Below are 18,422 nucleotides of genomic sequence, written 5' to 3'. Positions count from 1 at the left end.
CAGGATTTGGGTTAACCTTGATTTTTTTTTTTCATATTGCCACATATAACAATCTTAAAAAGGGAAAGGGGGATGGGTGGGGGCATAGGGGACCTACAGGGATTTTAAAGTTTTTTTTTTCTCTCTTTTTTTTCCTGCCTAAAATATAGCCTTCAGTATTGCCGGTTATTTTTGCATTTTTGTATTTGGGGTGCAGAGGCTCTCTTAAAGGAAAGACATTGTAAGACCTAGTTGAGCAGCTCTGTCCCCGGCCCTGAGTTTACTGCAGGGCTCCCGTCCCCTTGGTTTACACAGAAACGAGATGATAAACCACCCACCCACCCACAGCCTCGGACATTTCCATCGATTCCGAATGACTAAATGCTTAATTCAATCACCTCGTGGACTTCAGGGATGACTCGGGCGTTTTCCCCCCAACCGAGGGCTCCATGAAAGCTGGGCTCTGCAATGGCCGCGGCTGTGGCCGGGAGGCCCCCCTGCAGTGAGCAGCCCGGGCACTGCAAGCCTGCTCCTTTGTAGGAGCTGGTTTGGGTTTTTGTTTCTTTTTTTGCAAATGATAGCAGATTTTTGCGGAAGGTTTGTGCAATCGCTATGTATAATACTGATGAAGCATTTTTGTTCCAGCTCTGTCTCGGAAGACCTAGGCTGTAGACGTGGGGATTTCAGTAGGAAACATTATGGATCTGTGGAGCTGGTAAGTTGATGCTGTCTGTTCAGCAGCAGTGCATTGATTGAGTTAGAGACCGCCAAGCTGGTCAGGCCTTTGTGTTGTCTGTTTGCTGTTAGACCGTAGGTGACAGTGTGGTGACAGTGTCGGGATCGGACTGGAAGGAACAGCACAGGAAGGGCTACGATGACTGGAGCATTAGGTCATCTTTATTTGTTTTTACGAGCATGTACTTTTATGTCTTCCACTTTGTTTAAAAAAAATTAGATATGTTTGTGGTGCCTTGGTATTTTTTCTCGGTTAATGATGTACAAAATTAAGTACAAAAAATATATTTATATTTAATAATAATTAAGAAGGGCGGCAGTTAATTTTTACATGATCTTATTCTTTAAAGTGTATGAATCTAATTTCCAAGGTTTAAATGTTACATTTGTAATTCATATTCTGGTTTCATGTTAAGTGTTAGGAGTTGGAATATTTACAAGATCTATTTTTTTCCTGTTAAAAGAATATTGATTGGTCTAATGAAATGACTGTAATGAATGACAGATATTTGAAATGAAAATATCCACACTTACCTAATGTGGCCCTTTAAAAAAAATAATATGTTTTCTTTTTAAGAGGATCAAGGAAAGTCAGCATGCAGTAGTTTCAGTGTCTTAAAAAATAAAATTGTAATTTTTTTTTCCAGAAGCATGGAAATTTGAGCGAATTTTCAGGAAATGTATTCCTAACATTATATTGCTTATCCTTAACTATTAAAAACATGAAGCACTATTTATGTCCTTTTAAGAAACAAGTTGTTTATATCCACTAGTGCAGTGCCCACTTATCCTCCATTGCTATAAGTTGCCTTCTTGCAGATTTTAAGCAGTGGAAAAATGACAGCAGAGTTGCAGGCCTGTAGCATTCTGCTTGAATGCAAGCCTAGATTACAGAACGGACCCAGGGCTATACTTTCCTGAAAGTATTAAAAAGAAAAAAAAAGTACAAGGTTTGGCACTTGTTCTTAAGGAGCTTCCTGCCTCTACCTGGGCAGGTGAGATACATAAAATATCTGAAGGAGGAATTCAGTCACATCAAAGACGCCTCGATTGACTCCGTTCTTGCCAGTTCGTGGCAGTCACTGGTGACCCTGTTAACCTGGGATTCCCCCCATCCCAGCCGCACCTCGCCCAAAGAGTGGGTGCACAATTGTGATTCCACATGGGAACTGGTAAGGATTATGAGTGACACAGAGCACAGCATGGGTGGAGGGGGCCTCCATCCAAGCCAGGGGTCTCAGGGAAGGGCAGGAAGGCCCTGTGAGATGCTCTTGGCTGGGCTGCATTCCAGGAGGAGCCCTGCAGAGCGCATGAGTACCAGGGCCCCATGCAGGCGACTTTGGGGTTCTAGCAGAGATGCCTTCTGGAGCTGCTTCCCCCAACTTCTGTGACCAGGCAGTTGCCTCACTTCTGTCTCTTAGTAGTGCTGATTAACTTGCACCCCTGCCCCCCAAATCCTCCTCCTTTCTTCACTTACCAGTTGTATAATCATAAACCTGTGTTGGCCTCAGTTTTCTCATCAGTAAAATGGGAGTAGTGATGGCAGCTATGTGGCCTTGTTCATGAATATTAGATGAACTGGTGCACACAAAGCACTTAGCACATGTCACAGACCCCATTCACTGGTTGTAATAGGACGGGTGAAATCTGGTCCCAGAAGTGGAGCCCTGCACAGCAGGTACGAACCCAGGACTTGTCATAGGAAATACCATGGAGCCCTGGTGGGCAGCAAGTAGACTTGCAGAAATCAGGGGTCAGATGGCCTGTTGACACCAGTGGGCCTGCGACTAGAGCAGGCATCAAGATCCTTGGGCAGCCCTCTGGAAACACTGACCGCTAGGCCCCAGACCAAGAGTTTCAAATTCAGCAGGTGTGGGGTTAACCCACAGCTTCTAACAACCTGCTGGGTGGGGGTTGATATTGGTCCCAGGACCATTCTTGAAGGACCACAGCCTCTGAGAAGCCCTGCCAGTCCACCAGTTACCGCCCAATCCAATAAGGCAGCAGGCCACCCAAAGTTCTGCAATCCTCTGGAGCCAATTGTGTGTGTGTATGTGTGTGTATGTGTGTGTGTGTGTGTGTGTGTGTGTGTGTGTTTATCACTGACTTTCTGAAAGATTACAAAACAAAAGTTCAGCATATACTGTCTCACTTTGCAGCAATTGGCTCCAATTCTATTTGGTATCTTCCAATATTTATAGCTACAAGTGTCTGCTACAAAATTGAGAGTACATGTTTAATTTTGTATTTTTCCTTTGCTTAATATTTTGCAAGTGTCTCTCTTTTTCTTGTGTAGTCTACAAAGCTGCAAAGTTACTCTTTTAATGCGTGTGTGTGTGTGTGTGTGTGTGTGTGTGTGTGACAGAGAGAGAGAGAGAGAGAGAGAGAGAGAGAGAGAAATACCCAGGGTGTTGATCAACGGCTGTCCGTGTAACCTTTTTATCCTTTTGTGAAAAGGCTGGTCCTCGCTTTCCCATGTTGTGGCCACATGGTTGGGATGAAGGAGATGAGCAAAGCTCCAATTTTTGCCATCTCAGGAGCTCTTGAAATTCTGTTCCAGGGTTTTAAAGGAATGGGGTATTTTCTTTTACTTCTGGGAGTTGGGTTCAGGACTACTCCCTCCCCATGGATACTAAAACCTCTGGATGCCTGAGTTGTATGAAGTGGTATAGGATTGCCTATAATCTCTGCATGTCTTCCCTCTTCTCTAGGGGATGTGTAGTGTTGAGTATAGTGGTTGTGCTGTACTGTTCAGGGAATAAAGCTAAGGAAAAGAATGTACACATTCAGTACAGAGGCAAGTTTTTTGATTTTTTTCCTCCAAATGCTTTTTTTTAAAGATTTATTTATTTATTGGAAAGTCAGATATATAGAGAGGAGGAGAGACAGAGAGGAAGATCCTCCATCCAATGATTCACTCCCCAAGTGAGTGCAACGGCCGATGCTGCGCTGATCCAAAGCCAGGATCCAGGAACTTCTTCTGGGTATCCCACACGGGTCCAGGGTCCCAAAGCCTTGGGCTGTCCTCGATTGCTTTCCCAGGCCACAAGCAGGAAGCTGGATGGGAAGTGGAGCCACCGGGATTAGAACCAGTGCCCATAAGGGATCTCGGCGCTTGCAAGGCGAGGACTTTCAGTTGCTAGGCCTCGCCGGGCCTTCCGAATACTTTCTTCATGCAGTTGGTTGAATCCATAGATATGAAACCCACAGATATGGAAAGCTAACTATAATATTAAATTAAGAACTGTTCTGTATGTTCTATGTTCAGAGGAAATGGAGTTATAAAAAATCTTTGCGGAATCCACTGAATATTGGGTTTCTTGGCACTCAAGCTCTGTAGAAGGGTGGCCAGGATTATGTATTTTTGAAACTGAAATTTTAAGGAGCTGGTACCATGACATAGTAGACTAATCCTTTGCCTGCCACACCAACAGCCCATATCAGCATCAATTTGTGTCCTGGAAGCTCCACTTCCAATACAGCTCCCCGCTTATAGCCTGGGAAAGCAGCAGAGTATGGCTCAAGCCCTTGGGCCCCTGTACCTGTGTAGTAGACCTGGAGAAAGCTGCTGGCTTGTAGTTCAGATGAGCTAAGCTCCAGCCATTGTAATCATTTGGGGAATGAACCAGTGGATAGAAGATTCTCTCTCTCTCTCTCTGTAATTCTGCCTTTCAAATAAAAATAACTTTTTTAAAATATTGAAATTTTAATATAACTTCTGACCCCGAACAAGTTAGGGATAAGTCTTTTATTATAAATTTATTTTGATGATGTTTACATAGTTGGGAAGGGTATATGCCTGTGGACCACTGATTAGGGTTGGAAGGATAAGGAATGGGACAAAGTGGATGAGACAATTGCTTCCAAAAATTTTTTTCTGTATCTAGGAGAAGGGGAGAGGGCTGCTCCCAGCAGCCTAACCACATCAGTATCTGGGGATGGGGGACAGCCACTCAATGGCATCCCAGGGTCCCCGATGTGGAGCATGTTCCGAGGACACTGCTTAAGTGGTTTCGATGGTTCTGAGATGCTGTTGATTTCATTGCTTCAAGGCTGAGGAAATCCCTCCAAAGTCCATTGGCGAACAGAGTCCACCTTGGAGTCTCCACTCACCCTGATACTTGCTGTCAAAGCTCGGCCAGGAATGTTGTCCATTTTGTTCTGCCCTCCCTAATAGACATCCTCTGCAGACCTCAATGATCTGTCATGTCCCTCATGTGCACCCTGGGCACATGTGCACCTGATCCACGGCACAGGCCTCAGCAACTGAGGAGGCCCAGTTCTGACACAAGCATTCCATGGTCAGACCACAGATCCTGTGGGTTTTCCCCATGGTTGGACTTTTCAGTTCAGCGGTCCATTTGGCTGGGAGCGGCAGGGGTGGGAGTTCCCAAAGAAACCGTGCACACACTGGGCCCTCATACACATCAGTGAGAATTGCAGCTTTGTCAAAGTGACCCCCAGTAACCCCCACCAGGCCTGCCCCCAGCCACGTTCTTGTGCATGCCAGTATGTGTAGCAGACTGGTTTGGTATATTGCATATCGCATTTGGCTCTCGTACACACCAATGGGTGCTGCAGCCCAGCTCAGCCTGACCAAGACCCACTATTCAGCCCACAATTATGGTGGCAGGAGCTACTGCCTGTCCAGCCAGACCCACCTCCAGCCCTGGTTCTCATGCTCACTGGTGGGAGCTGCAATCATTGGAAGGGTGCACACACAGTTTCCCTATTCAGCCCATTCCCAGCCCCAGATCTTGTACTGTCCAGGTGGTACTGCAGTCTAGCCAGATAGTATTTACCCCGATTCCCAGCACTTGTCAGCTGATGCTGCAGCAAAGCCTGATCAGCCTACATTTAATCTGGCTCATACATGCACCAGTAGATGTAGTCTCCTAGTCTACAGCTTGGCTCTCCCCTTAAACTGGCTCACACGTAGGCTGACAGGTATTGTAGCCTTGCCCAGCCTGGCTCGCCCCAAATCCCAGCTCTCCTGCTCACCAGTGAGAACAGAGACCCAGTAGGGGAGCCCTTGCAGCCACCTGCCAGGCTCAGGCACACACACACACACACACACACACACACACACACACACACACACACACACACACTGAGTCTTGTATGTGTTGGTGGGTGCCGAGGCCCAGTTTAGTATGGCCCGCCTCATATCGACATTTGCTGGCAGGTGCTGCAGCCTGGCTCAACCCAGGCAGTCCCCAGTCCAAGTCCTAAAATGAACTGGCATGTGTTTTGGCCCCACCCCTCCTGGTTCTCATATCTGCCAGTGGGTGCTAAGAACTGACCCAGCCTGGTCCATCTCCAGACCTGACCCACACATAGACCCATGGGTGCTATAATCCGACCTGACCTGGGCTGGGTACTCCCAAACTTGGCTCTTGTGCTTACCAGAATGAACTGTGTCCTAACAGAGGAGTTCCCCAAACTCCTCTATTCTATCAGGCCATCTCCCAGTCACAGATCTCATGTACAGCAGTGAATGCTTGGCCCATCCTTACTGAGCCCATTTCCTGTCCTGGCATTCACTGACAGGTACAGCAACCTTGCCTGACCAGCCCACACCCATTCCAGCTCTTACTGGTGGGTGCTACAGGCAGCCCTGCCTAGTCTACCCCTGACCCAACTTTCACGTGATTTAGTGGGTGCCAAGACCTAGCCTAACCTATTATACACCCACTTTGGCTCTTGTGAATACCAGCAGGTGCTGGAGACTAGCCCAGTCTGACATACCCCAGACCTAGTCCACAACCATGCCAAGGGGTGCTGAAGCTGTGCCCAGCCCAGTTCACCACCCCAATTCTGACTTTTGCACTCAAAAGTCAGTGGGAACCACAGCCCCATAGGGGTATCCTCTTAGCTCCCCAACCAGGCCTGCTTCCAGCCACAGAGCTTGTATATGCCAGTGGTAGCTCAACCCAGCCCGGCATAGCTCATACCCCATCTTGGCCTTTGCCATCAGATGCCGTGGCCCTGCCTGACTGAGCCTCTCCCCAGTCCCCAACTCTCACGAATGTGTGCGCAGCCTAGCTCTGCTCAGTCTGCCCCCATCACCAGCTCTCGTGCAAATAGGAGGGCACAGAAGCCTAGCCCAGCATGGCCCACACCCTGTACTGGCTCCTACACATGCCAGTGTGTGCTACAACTTGGCCTGGCCTTGCCTTGTCCCCCATCCCTTTAGCTAGCCTGTACACCTGCCAACAAATGGACCTGCCCTCCCTGGTCTAGCCCACACCCAGCCCCAACTCTCATGCTCACCAGTAGGAGCTACAGCCTAGTAGGGGAGTTCCCCAAGTTCCCCACCAGGCCTGCTCCCAGACTTGGGATCTCATGCATCCCAGTGGGTGCTAGGGCCCTGCCTAGCATAATCCACCTCCCAGTCTCAGCCTTTGCATGTACTACTGAATGTGGAATCCCAGCCCAGCCGCACACACAATTCTTGGGTGCACCTGAGGGTGTTGCATGTTGGGCCAACCTGGCCTACTCTGAACCCCAGTTCCCATGAGTGATGGTGAGTTCCATGGCCATGCCTAGCTCAGTCATCACCAACCCCAACTCTCATGCAAGTCAGCAGGTATTACAGTCCCACAAGGACGAGTCCACAAATTATCTTAGAATCTGTCCCTAGACTCGGTTCACTTGCATGCTTATTAGTGTCATGGCCCAGCCTAGCATGACCCACCCCCTGCCCCAACACTCACTGGCGAATACTGTGGCCTACTCCTGCAGGCAGGCCCCTCAGCCCGAACTTTCACATATGCCATTGGGCTGTGATCCATGCCAACTAGCCCAACTCACGTCTCCCACATGGGCAGCTGTCCTGGTCTGACCTAGACATGTCCTCTGGCTTTTTCTCTTCCAAACCACTGGGTCCCAGCCCTCTCGTTTACCTGCAATTGCAGTGACCAGGTCTGTGGAAGTCTCCCAGAAGCCATTCCTCACCTGTAATGTACTTCTTCAGAAGTTCACCACCCACACATCTCCAAACCCTCTTCCCAGGACAATTCACAGCCACCACGCACACTGCCCTGGGTCCTCGGCCAAGTTGGTGGCAGTCCCCAGGCCTAGGGATAAATCTTTGTGAAGAAGTAAGCTTGACTGTTTAATTAATAATGAGGGCAAATGTTAGGGGCTTGGTTCCCTGTGTTCCAGGTGGGCTGTGGATGGGATAAGTAAGTGCCGGAAGCTGGGATCCCTGGAGACCACTCTGCAGAGAGTCCCTTAGCTGCCATTCAGCAGATGTTTACTGAAGGTCTGCCGGGGGCAGGCAGGCATCACGCTGGGCACAGAGGGGAAGGGAACATAGCTGGATCTCTGCTCTTGTGCAGCTGTGGACCGGCTTGGGAGAGACCAGCTGCCTGAAGCTCAGCATCCCTGAAGTGCACATTAGCTGGATCTCAGCCTCCGCCCCTGCTTCCCTGGGGCTTGCTTCCTCACTGGGAGCAGGTATATTCAGTCCAGCTCAGTATTATGTAGTTTTGTGAATGGAGTGGGGAGGAGGTCTCCTCGAAGGGAAAGGCAGGGGTGTGGCTGAGCATCACGTGACAGGAAAAGCCAGAGATGCATTTGGTTCTGTTTCCTCTGCCCCACGGGATCTTTGTCATGTCTGTGGGACAGCTCCACTCTCCCCCTTACAGACCAGACTGGTGGCTTTTATTTTATTTATTTTTTTTTGTAGAAAAATAAGCATAACTTAAAATCTACCATTTTAGCATGCTTAAAGTGTATAGCCCAGGGGTCTTGTCTACATTCATGATGTTAGGCAGCTTTGTCTGCTTTGAGAACGATTTACTGTGATCCCAAAGTGAAACGTCATTGAACGCAAGCTCTCCATTCCCCGCTCTCCCCAGCCCCTGGTGACTTCTGGCTGCTTTCTGTCTCTGTGAATTGGCATATTCCAGGAAGCTCATGGGAGTGCACTCATACCATATCCATCCTTTGTGTCTGGTTTAGTTCATTGAGCATTAATGGTGCAAAGGTTCATCCTTGTGCCACAGCAGACAACAGAATTCCATTTCTTTTTATGGTTGAGTAATACTTGAATAATATTCTGTTGTGTGCGTAGGTCACATTTTCTTTATTCGTTCCTCGGGGGCTGAACACTTGGGTTGTTTCTGCCTTGCAGCTAGGATGATGAATGTTGCTTTGAACGTTGGTGCACAGCCACTTGTTGGTCCCCACTTTCAGTTCTTGGAAAGGCAGATTTACAGAGAGAAAGATCTTCCATCTGCTGGTTCACCCTCTCAGTGACAGTAACAGCCAGAACTGAGCCAAGCTGAAGCCAGGAGCTTCTTCCAGGTCTCCCACGTGGGCACAGGGTCCCAAAGCTTTGGGCCATCGTTGACTTCTATACCAGGTCATAAGCAGAGAGCTAGATGGGAAGTGGAACAGCCAGGACATGAACTGGCGCCCATATGAGATCCTGGTGCTTGCAAGGTAAAATTTTAGCCACTAAACCATCATGCCAAGTCCACTTTCAGTTCTTTTAGGTATATTAACTAAGAATTGCTGGGTCACACAGTAACTAGGAATTGCTGGGTCACACAGTAACTCAATTTGTACCTTCTTGAGAAACACAGTGGATGCACCACTGTACATTCCCACTTGCAATGCGTAAGCACTCCGGTGGCTTCCCATTCTCGCCAGCGTGTTGTTTCCTACTTAACCATAGCCATCCTAGTGGGTGTAAAATGATGTCTTCAGTGTGGTTTTGATTTGTATTTTCTAATGATTTGTGATGTTGAGCATATTTTTAATGTATTTACTTAATTTATTTTGAAAATTACACAGAAAGAGACAAAGAGTGAGGATCTTCTGCTGGTTCATTCCCCAGATGGCTGAAATGGCCAGGGCTGAGCCAGGCCAAAGCTAGGAACTCAAAGCTTCTTCAGGGTCTACCACGTGGGTGACAGGGGCCCAGACACTTGAGGCATCTTCTGCTGCTTTTCCCAGCCATTAGCAGAGTTAGATCAGAAGTAAAGCAGTTGGGATTCATACTGGCACCCATATGGCTCTGCTTGCTGTGCTATAACAGCAGCCCCTGAGTATCTCATACCATTTCTATAGTTCTTCTTTGGAGAAATAGCTATTCAAATGCTTTACTCATTCTTTAATTAAGTTATTGGTTTTGTTTTGTTTTGTTTTTACTTATTGAGTTGTAGAAGTTCTTTATATATTCTAGGAATTAATCCCTTACTAGATATATAACTTAGAAATATTTTTCCTCATTCTGTAGATTGTCTTTTTGCTCTATGGATAGTGTTTTTTGATGCACCAATACCTTTAATTTTGAAGTCCATTTTATCTAATTTTTTTCTTTTGTTGGCTATGGTTTGGTGTTACATCCAAGAAATCACTGCCAAATCCAATATCCCAGAGGCTTTCCCCTAGACTTTTTTTTTTTAAAGATTTATTTATTTATTGGAAAGTCAGATATACAGAGAGGGAGGAGAGACAGAGAGGAAGATCTTCCATCCGATGATTCACTCCCCAAGTGAGCACAATGGCCGATGCTATGCCGATCCGAAGCCAGGATCCAGGAACTTCTTCCGGGTCTCCCACACGGGTCCAGGGTCCCAAAGCTTTGGGCTGTCCTTGACTGCTTTCCCAGGTGACAAGCAGGGAGCTGGATGGGAAGTGGAGCTGCCGGGAATAGAACCGGCGCCCATATGGGATCCTGGCGCATTCAAGGTGAGGACTTTAGCCGCTAGGCCACACTGCCGGGCCCTTCCCTAGACTTTTAAGAGTTATATCATTTCAACCTTTGCATGTATGTGTTTGGCCCATCCTAATTACTTTTTAGGTAAGGATGCAACTTATTTTTCTTGCATGTGATTATCCAGCTTTCTCATCACCATTTATTGAATATCTGTATTTTTCCCCCACTGAAGGATATTTCTGGTACTTTTATGAAGAACCAGTTGACCATTAACACAAGGGTTCATTTCTGTGTTTTCTCTTCCACCTCAGTGAAGAACTGTCCTTATGTTAACATGATGTTTTAACATTTTAACAGCACAGTGTGGCTGCCCATTGCACGTCAAGGCCAGCCTGTGAATTAAGACTCACCAGAGACTTGTTTGGTCCCTGCTGCGCCTTGCTCTCCCCCACACCGTTCCCGTGCTGCTTGCTCACTGGCCTTCAGACTTCTACCCTTATTTTACTGTTAAGGTCTCACTCAGTTCTTCCCCAGCCCCAGACTTCTGCACTTCCTGTCCCTGCCCCCTAGAACGGTTTCAGCGCTTCTCCATGTTTGCCAGTGTCAGATTAACTGTAACTGTCCAGGTCTCCTTGACCACCCAGGCCATGATGGCATCCCTCCACCTGCTGTACTCCACTTACTTACATTGCCTGTTGTTCCCTCTCTGCCTTCTTACTGAACACTCTCTCATCTCATTGTGTCTGTCTTGTTCATTGTTGCATTTCTAGAACCTGGAGCCTAATAAGTTGTCTCTTTTTTTAAACTACACAACTGATTCCCAGGCCCAAGTCCCCAAGTTTTACATAAGCTACAACTCCACTGTCCCTCCATCCCCCTGCCACCACCACAAATACCCTCTTCATTCTTGGGCCTGAATTCCAAATCCCAAGTGGAATATTATGGAATGTTCCCTCTGGGTTCAAGAGTCCATCTCCAGCTCAGAGGGCAATGCTTGGGCAGACATAGTCTCTGGGATAAATACGTCTTTTGGCACTTTCATCAGAGTGTATAGATAGTATGGATCCTCTCTGAAGGGCATGAGCTAGGCTGGGTTCTCAAAATGTGTCTAATATCCTCTCAGATAATAAGTAAAGGATTTTAAAATTCCCACTGAAAGCACCTGGCAAAAGCTTCCCCCTCTGCTGTGAGCTAGTTCCCTGGCACTCCCTCCACTCTCTTTCTTTTTTTTTTTTTAAAGACAGAGATTGAGGGCAAGACACAAAAAACTTTCTCCCACTTGTTCACTTCCTGCAGTGTTGAAGTGGCAGGGAGATGGGGGGCGGGGAAGACTGAGGCTGGGAACCAGGAACCCAATCCAGGTTGCTTACGTGGGTGGCAGGAATCCCAACATCGAAGTCTTGAGCCACCACCTCTGCCTCCCAGGATACGTGTATTAGTAGGAAGCCAGAGTTAGGAGCCAGGACCAAAACTGTAGTTTGTGGGCATCTCAGCTGCTAGGCTAAGCGCCTGCCCCTTGTCCCCAAATGAGGACATAGATACTGAGCTCCTAACAAACTTATTCCTACTGTGTCTTGGGAGCAAGCACCGTTTCCAGCAGTGGCAGATTCAGGGATGAATTGGGAGAGTTAGCCTAGCACGTCGCAAATAAGGGAAAGGAGAAAATGGTGGGCTTGCAGATGCCCACCCTCAGATACAGTTTGGCCCAGCAGCCTGTGGCGCATTGCAGCTGAAACAGGTGCGTTTTTCTTCCTGATGAATTGCATATCCACACTCCCATGGCAGCAGTCTAAGCAAGCACAGCTATTACGCCATCAGCCATTCTTCATCGCTCAGTATCGAAACCTGTCAGGAGACACATTAAGAGTGTTTGTAGCTTTTATTGATCTTTCCTTGGCCCTGGTCTCCACAGACAGGACAGGAAATTGATGTGCATTGGTGACAAATGATGGAGACCTCTCCTCCTGCCTATGGCAGCTGTGGGGATCTCACACGGCTCCCCAGCCTCACACCTATGGGACCCCACCATCCGCAGCTCCTTTTAAAATCAGCTGACACAGGGTAGGTTACCACCCTATTCCTTGTCAGATCTGTGTCTTACTGACTCCAAGTATTCCCCTCAGCCCCCGCAGTACAGGAAGGGGCTACATGAGCACTCCCCTTCATGATGATGGCATGGCTTCACTGGCATGGCCTACAGGTGGCCTCCTTGGGGGTCTCACTCTGCCGTCCGATGGCGTTGCATAGCCAGACAGTGGGTGATGAACTTGGCTGACAGCTGCAGACTTTGACACTTGAGATTTTGACTTTTGGAGGACCCTCCAAGGGTGATCTGTGGTAACTTGCTGTTTTATTTTGGCTTTTTGGTGGGTTTTCTGTTTGTTTGTTTTTGTTTTTGCTGCAGCACAGCTATGCATTGTGTCTGGAGGACTGCTGTGCAGGACTGTGATGCTTTGGCAATGAAGGACTTGTGTCTGCCAAGCATCCTTTGCACAGGGCATCTTACTTCTCTATACAGAGTTTGTTTTGTTTTGTGTTTTTGTAGACTTTTATGGGATAAAGTGTATTCTGTGTGGTCTTAGCAAATTGGGAAATTAGTAAAGGAACCACACAACTTCCCTCGGGAATACGAGAGTATAATGATATAGCTGAGGTCTGCTGGCATTGCCCAGCCTGTGTCTGAGTCACATGTCAGCATGCCTCTTGTGGCTTCCTCTGGAAAGTTAAGCAGGTTTACAACCACAGGGTAATCTCTCTCTCTTTTTTCCTCTCCTGATGACTGTACTGTCATGTAGAGTGATTGCTAATGGCCAACTTTGGCCTGAAATGATGGTGACTAGGTGATCCTGGCTTTGAAAGTTTTCCCAGCAGAAATGATCACAACCATTCTCTGTAAAGAGGAATTGTGAGATCTTAGTCTTGAACACGGATTAGAATGTGTGAGCAGAACCTGGCGTCTTTCATGAGGGTTGTTGTTCTGTTAGGATTATTACTTTCCACATTTATGAAATTGCTTCTGTTGCGCCAGTCATTGCTGCGAGTACCTGAGACTTGTTCTTGTAGCTGATGCTCACGGACAGCCACACGAGGCAGGGAGCTTTTATATTGTCGCACACTGGATGCTCGGATATTGAACGGATATTGAACGGATTCCCACGTATCTGATGATCTCAGAGAGGTCTTGTAGCCTGCACAGGTGACATTTAAGCTGAGGTCTGTCTGACTCCAGAGGCCCCATACCAATCTCTTAATCAATGAGCCCATGTTCTTAATGGACTTTTTGCCTAGGGAGTATTTTTCAGAGAAAATGTTGAGTGTTCTAATGAATACCACTGTCTTTAGCCAATTGCAGAGAGTGGCTCTACTTTACTCAGAGTTGCAATGCCCTTTCTGTCCAATTTGTAACAAAAATTGTAAGAAGAATATTCGTAGTTATCCAAAGAGATGCCCAAGCTTGAAATTTTACGCCCAAAACCAAACCCAGCCATGATACACCTCCGCCCGCTTGCCTAGCTTTTCCCAGTGCCTCTCAGACTCGTGTGTCTTGATCCATTCTGGGCATCAGGCCTTGCTCCTGCTGTGAGAGCAGAGTGGAGAACAGCCAGATGGGCTTGGTGGCGCATCTCACGCAGGTTGCTGCTGAGGGTTTGTCTCTGTCCATCACCCAATGTCTTTTCAAGAGGATCCATAAGGCAAAATTGCCCTCAGTACCAGAGGACGTGGTTTGTTAACAAGGTGATGAGCAGGGAAAATCCTGTGAACAAAAGGTCCTTTCTCCCATGCACTGGCTCCTAAGAGCTCGGAACTCTGTGTGTGGTTCACCTCTAACTACAGCCTTTTAAAGGACTTTATAATTCATAACCTCAACCTGCTCTCCAGTCTTTCAGTCAATTTACCCCACACCTGATTCTCCCATATGCTGAGCAGGCTCCACATTTAATTTTATCCCATTTGAAAAACAACAAGGTAGAGTGTAAGCCAAGAGGTGTTGCTGCAGACTGCCCCCTCATCCTCACGGCCAGCAGCCCGGCTCAGAACAGTTCCACCTCCTGTCACTTCCTCACCCTCCTTCTGACTGCAGTGTGATTTTAGGACCTGTTTTCCCAGGACCAACAAAGCATGGGGGGATATCAGCACCACTGGCCCCACCTTTTGGGGACCATCTCGAGCTCTGTGTCCCAAGTTCATGACACGCATAGTTGGGGTGCAAAGCTGCAGCAGCCCTTCTAGACCAAACACAGACTGTATCAAAATTCAGACAGACCCTGCAGACTTTCCCAGACAAGATCAACACAGGGAAGAGCCACCACCATATATGGCATCGGCGTATCCTCCGGAGAAGAGCCACAAACATCCACCCTCTTTCCTCACCTCCCTCCCTTCTGTGGGCCGTGGGCCACTCAGGTCTCCCCTTCCTGTTCTGCCCAGTCAAGCCCGTCCAGACAGCTCGCAGCCTCTGGCCTCTACACCTTCAGCTGGGGTCCTAAGGGATCTTTGTGCTTTGACCCCAGTGACCTTCACTCCCCCACCCAGGATATGGTACCCTACTGTCCTACAAAAACACTTTGCAGTTTTGATCAGTCTAACGGTCGTCTTTCAGGTTTACAGTGCTTACTCGGAGTAGAATATTTTTCAGCTTCTCGTATCCACAGGAGAGGCAGCCACCGTGTGTGCCTCTGCAAGCACGTGGCTGTCTTGGTGCCTGTTGGTGAAAACCTTTCTGCTCTGCCCTAGGTCCACCTGGGCTCAGGTTAGCTGGGATCAGGCTCAGCAATGCGTATCCTCGGTTGTTACAAAACCGAGTCTTAAAACAACGCTCTGTACAGTGTCACATTAGGTGCCTGTCTGCGCTGCTGTAGTGACAAGAAGGCATTTTCACTTGTCTGAAAGCTGCCTTGTCAGAACCTGTGTTTTCCTCTGAGTTCATACGGGTCCTCCCTCAAAGCCACAGCATTTGACAGTGCGCCCTGAGCATGCACGAAGTTTGGAAACCGCCCTCTTTATTCTAAAGATGACAGGCGATATGATCTGCTTGCCACCTCTCCCCGCATGGGAGTGGACAGGCAAAGCCCTTGTGGGGTCTTCACCACAAGACCCCCTGCCCTCGTGACTAACGCACTGCCCCGTGGCAGGCTGTAGGGACAGGCTTTCTTGGGGGTATGGGATCCCAGAGCAGTGGTGGTGTCGTCAGAGTTCCTCTTGGCATCCCTGTCTCGCAAGTTCTCTAGGCATAGGCCTGTTTACCTCGGGCCTACCTCTTGCAGGAGTCAAAACAGAGTTTATGTCTAAAAATTTGTTTCCCCCATCCAATTTTTTTTATCCCCTTTACTAAATGAATCCAGAGGAAGTCCTGCTATAATTGACCCCAAAGGGTTCATGGTTTTATGTCCTCACTGTGACCACTGAGCCACAAGTAATATTTTCACATTGAATTCTTCTAGCCATTTTAATAGAAACGATTACTTTGCATGCTTGTGTGTGTGCTTGGGGGGGGGGAGGGGGCACTCAGCTTTTTAATCAGCCTGTCTCAGTTATCACCATGTTGCAGTCATTTAAAACAAAGTCTCCAACTGTGCTTTTTTAATAGATGGGAAGACTTTTAATTACTTTGGGAGGATATGCCAGCCAGCCTCTACATTCTCTGTTTGATCCCCACACTGGTTGCACCATTTCCTGTCTGACTTTCTCCTTTTGATGCCAGTGCCCCCCTCCCCTGCCTTGCCATCCACTGAACTGCTCTTGGTCAAGGTCACCAAGAGCCTTTTTGCTGCCTGAGCCAGTTGACACTTCTCAGTCTTGATCTTCTGCAGCCCCATTGTGGCGGTGGGGGGCCCTGTCCATCTCCACTCTCCCCTGACATGCCCCTGCCTCACCGCTCCTCCTCCCCTGCTCCTCTGCAGGGACTCCTGCTCTCCAGCCTGGCTCCTTGCTTCAGGTGCTCCCCTGATGCTGGCCCCAGGCGTTGCTCTCATTCTTGAGGCGCTTCCTAACCGATCTTCCCTCTCCATGGCTTCACTTAAACAGGGACTTCCATGTCATGTGTTCGTCCAGATTTCTGTCCACAGCTGTCTGTTACAGGGACCAGTTTGCCCAAATCCCCACTGGACATCTTTGTTGGAATGGCCCACAGGGCAGCTGAGCCTCAGCAAGCCCCAGATCTAGTGTCTGAGACACTAGTTCCAGAAACCAGAAAATCATTCACAGGCCACATCTACTCTCTCATCAAATGTAGATTTCAGGGCCACGTTGCTTTTGACTGACATCTGTATGCACTGGCCAACATCAGATAACCCTGTGAGTGTGTTATCGATACAAACTGATTTAAATTCCACAACTACTTGAGGAGGTGTAGGTACCCCCACTTTACAGCTGTGGTTCAGAGAGATCACACACCTGCTGTGTGGTAGGGCTGGTCTCTGCATCTTTGCCGTGGTGGGTTGTGTTGAGGTGAATGTCCATAATCGTAGCTGCTCCAGTAAACCCCTAAAAGCTTTATTGAGCTTAGACCTCACTTGAACACTTTGCTTAAAATTCACATCACTATTTGGCATGGCTGGCATGGACTTCCGTTTTGAAAAGGACCTTAAAATTCCTCACGTGTTCTCATTTGGTCTCTTGAGATGGGAATAAGAAAACCACAGGAATGTTTGCTTCTGGGTGCTCCTTTTTTGCATCACTTTGTGATATTTGCATCACTTACTCTTTCCGTGAGCTTCCAGCATGTTCTCCTTGCTGTCCCTGACTTCTCAAAGGTTCCTGCCTGCAGGTGCTTGGTAAGATGCATCAGCTATGCTCATAACCTCAGTCGTCATTAACCTGAGACTGGGCACTGTAGTTCTTATCTGTTTTCTGGGAGACTTTTCCTGCTTGGATTTCTCTTCATTTCTTGTTTTTCTCCAGAGCTGTGATGTAGCAGGTAAAACTGCTGCCTGCAATGCTGGCATGCCATATGGGCACAGGTTCATGTTCTGGGTGCTCTGCTTCTTATCCAGCTCCCTGCTAATGCACTTGGGAACACGTGCCCCCCTTGCACCAAGAGGGAGCCCCTGGGGAAGCAAGGCTCTTCTTCAGTCTGGCCCATTTGGGGAATGTATCCATAAGTGAAAGATCTCCTCCCCCTAATAACTCTGACTTATAAATAAATAAGCCTTTTTTACAAAATACATTTTTGAAAAAAAATGTTTTCTGTAGTTTTACTTCATATTTCTCTTGTGGTTAATTTTGCCAAAAGCATTCTAGTTATGTAGTTCCTAGCCAAGTCTTTAATCAGGAATGAATAGATTTTCTTCTACTTTAACTTTGATTACTGTTCATCCCCCCCACACACACACATCCTCAGAATGGTAAAGATCTTTCTTCTCTGTCCTCTGTGACTGTCTTTTCATTCTTCGTATTTTAAAAATCAGTATTGTTTTCTTCCTCCAGTGAGGATTCTAAATCCCATATTTTTGCATTGTCTGTTCCTCTTTCATGTCACCACATGTACAGCTTTTATGCTGTGGCCAAGAGAGATCTTGTCTTCCCTCTCCCTGAGGATAGCAACTGCACTCCTAAAATTTTATTTTCATTTTTCAGTGAAGACTTTCTTTTTTTCATTTTGAGTGGGATTATGTATCTCATTTTTCTCATGTCTTCTATGTTGGGGTTTTTTTTTCTCCCTTCTTATGAATCTTCAAAGAAAAGCAAACTGTTTTTCAGATCTAATGCTTCCCAGTGTTCAGAATGTGTAACCAGATGACATCAGCTCTCAGTGTCCTTCCAGAAAGGTGGCTTTCCTGGGCAGCTGCGTGGCTGGTGATGGGGAAAAGCCCCCGACACCCCCCGGGTGTCCAGCAGGGGCTGGGCCAGGGCGTCCTCTTGCTGCCCTGGACCCATGGCTCCAGGGCTTGGGGAGCACAAGGATTTAAGGGCTTGCGTCGCCGTCTGGCTTGGAAGAGAAGTGTCCAGTGATATCAGCTTGACTGTTCTTTTGAACTGGAGGACATGGCGGCTGTGAGGATCCCAGAGTAGGATCGAGGTGATGGAGAGGTGAAGA

At 47.7% G+C, this 18,422-nt stretch overlaps 1 protein-coding gene across 1 annotated transcript in view; it reads left to right on the top strand.

The window, feature by feature from the left end:
* GARNL3 (GTPase activating Rap/RanGAP domain like 3) overlaps positions 1-18,422 on the top strand; it is a 138,890-nt gene that overhangs the window by 34,683 nt on the left and 85,785 nt on the right. The window contains exon 3 of the mRNA XM_041004369.1: positions 625-694. Coding sequence (XP_040860303.1) covers positions 625-694 — 70 coding nt within the window. The remainder of the gene's footprint in view (positions 1-624; positions 695-18,422) is intronic.

This window comes from Ochotona curzoniae, unplaced genomic scaffold (assembly GCF_017591425.1).
Source record: "Ochotona curzoniae isolate NIBS_2020 unplaced genomic scaffold, NIBS_Ocur_1.0 scaffold_3208, whole genome shotgun sequence".
Lineage (NCBI taxonomy): Eukaryota > Metazoa > Chordata > Mammalia > Lagomorpha > Ochotonidae > Ochotona > Ochotona curzoniae.
The sequence above is the reverse complement of the archived record's forward strand: the minus strand, read 5'-3'. Positions and strand labels throughout refer to the sequence as shown.